At 34.4% G+C, this 2,653-nt stretch overlaps 1 protein-coding gene across 1 annotated transcript; it reads left to right on the top strand.

Annotated features, from left to right (window-relative positions):
* The first annotated feature begins 675 nt into the window (after positions 1 to 675).
* Positions 676 to 2,001, top strand: LOC131618092 (uncharacterized). The gene is made up of 3 exons (XM_058889357.1): positions 676 to 1,022; positions 1,103 to 1,204; positions 1,320 to 2,001. The coding sequence occupies exons 1-3, from the start codon at positions 816 to 818 to the stop codon at positions 1,911 to 1,913; spliced, it is 903 nt and encodes a 300-aa protein (XP_058745340.1). The 5' UTR covers positions 676 to 815; the 3' UTR covers positions 1,914 to 2,001.
* Positions 2,002 to 2,653: the final 652 nt, after the last annotated feature.

Below are 2,653 nucleotides of genomic sequence, written 5' to 3' on the forward strand. Positions count from 1 at the left end.
TTATTAAAACGGTATATAAATATTTTAAAAGCAAGTATGTATGTTTAGGACTAAAAACTAGTATATATATATATAGTGTATATATGTTTAGAAAAAGACAAATATTGAATATAATTAAACATGATTCACATGTGCAGTATGGAACATTACCAATTCTATCGTAGTTGGATGTACGATAGAATGTTTCCTGGACGACGTGGGCTCAAGAATGTTGTCGCAGGGAAGGAGGGGTAAGGTGTCCGTGTTTAAAGTGTGGTTGCAGAAATATTATTAGTGATCCTAGTGAAGTGAAACGTCACTTGGAAAGAGTGGGTTTTAGGCCAAATTACTGGGTTTGGACATCTAATGGGGAAACAATGCAGGAGATGAGTAGTGAGGCTTCTAGCAGTCAAACACATATAGAACCAGATATAAATAGTGTTGATCCAGGGAGTAGTTCATCACAAATGCAATATCAAGAGCAATTTAATCTCGTCGAGGAGATGTTCACTGACGCATTGGGGGTGAATGTGGCGTATGATGAACCACAAGACTTAGATGGAGAAGAGCTCCCGAATGAGAAAGCTCAAAGGTTTTATCAGTTGTTGAAAGAAATAAATATACCATTGTTTGAGGGGTCTTCTGACATTTCAGGTATATTTTACTTATTCATTTTGACATTTCCTTTTTTATTTTTGTGATATTCATGATTCTACTTTATTTAATATTTTTAAATTCATACAACAATGTAGGAGCATTGTGTTTGGGATGTTAGAGATGAGGCCGCGATTAAAGAAAACTTTCACACAAAATGTGCTGCTCGATTTTCTGATACCATGAGGAATGTTAGACTTAAATGGGAAGCAAAAGGGACACGTCCACGTTGGATAGGAGAAGATATATTCCCAAAGCTTATTGATCATTGGAATTCTGATAAGTTTAAGGAAATATCTGAGCAGGCAAAGAAAAATAGAGCATCTGAAGTTGGTGGCTGCAACTACGCAGCGGGAAGTATTAGTGTGGCTGAAGTTGCGCGAAGGATGGTACATAAATTTATTAATTTTTTATTAAACTATTATTTAAATGTTTCATTACATTGCATTAATTTTTTTTACTTATTTAGCGTGAAGAATTAGGCAGAACTCCACTTCTTAATGAGCTCCACATGGAGACTCATCTCAAGAGAAATGGAGAGTTTATTGACGAGCGCGCAAAAATCACTCAAGTAAGTTATTTTTATATCAAAGATATTTTATTTATTTCTTTTATATGTACATAGTTTTATTTCTTTTATATGTAATAGTTTATTTGAATCATGATAACATTTAATTTTTTTATAGGAGAATTTTGATAAAGAACTTGCCATAAAGTTGTCAGAGCATCCTGAAATACCCCAACCACCACCAGGGTATCCTGTTAACCCCAGTATTGGTTTTCAGACTTGGTATAAGGTTTCAGGTGGAAAGAAGAAAAATGGGAGAGTGTATTGTACTGGAGGGTATTCCAAAAATATTAAGCGGCGTAGTAGAGATTTCAAAATGAGATATGCTGATGGAGAAGGATCATCCACTCCACCTATATTAACCGCCGAAATGCTTGAAACTGTGAGAAACTTGGCAAATACTGAGGCAACACAACAAGTAGCAGCAAGAAATTTGGAAATTGAAGAGATGAAGAGAAAACAATTAGAGATGCAGGAGGAAATGCAAAGAAGAGAAAGAGAATTACGGGAAGAAATGAGGAGAGAATTTCAGGAAGAAATGAGGAGGCAGGCACAGGAATATCAAGAAGCAATGCGAATTGCAAATGAACGGTCACAAAGGTTTGATCAATTTTTTGCTTCACAAAATATGAGTGGTGGTGGATTTGGAGGAACTAGTGGATATGGAGGAGCTGATGAAGAAGAGGAGGAACAAGATGGGGGGAATAATTAAATTTACATATTTAAGTTTATTTTTATTTGTATGGAACAATTTGTGTTAATTATTTTGAACTTATTTTTAAATATTATTGTAATTTTGTATGGAGTTTAATTTTTAATATATTTGCTTAAATATTAATTATTATATGTATTATAATAATTTTGTTTTAATTTGAATTATTATATATATATATATATATATATATATATATTTTAATTTAAATTATATTATAATTATATATATATATATATATTTATTATGTACGATATTGAAAACTATTTTTTTTTAAATATAAACAATTTGCGAGGGGCTAATCCCCAAGCAAAAAAATTTATCCTGCATTTTGCGAGGGGCTAATCCCCAAGCAAAATATCTGACGCAGTCTGCCCATGTGCAGACTGCTAGCTGGTGCCTATTGCTGTAGCCTGCAGAGTAGAATTTTGAGTTTGCATTTAGCGAGGGGGATAACCCCTGGCAAATTAGCGAAGTGTTTATCCCCTCGGTAATGGATTTGCGACCCCCTGTTTTGCTAGGGAAGCTGTCCCCTCGCAAATTGTGCATTTGTGAGGGGTTTTTGCCTTTAGTGAGGGGTTTAACCCCTGGCAAATTGCAGTATTTCTTGTAGTGTGAGTGATAAGGAGTAAGAAGCCAAGAATTGAGGGAGAGTTGAGAATTAACAAAAATATTATTAGGGCATTTAAATAGATAAAGTGAGGGGAGTGGGAATTTGTCTGATACGTGAAAGTGGAGAG

Source organism: Vicia villosa, linkage group LG7, assembly GCF_029867415.1.
Source record: "Vicia villosa cultivar HV-30 ecotype Madison, WI linkage group LG7, Vvil1.0, whole genome shotgun sequence".
NCBI lineage: Eukaryota > Viridiplantae > Streptophyta > Magnoliopsida > Fabales > Fabaceae > Vicia > Vicia villosa.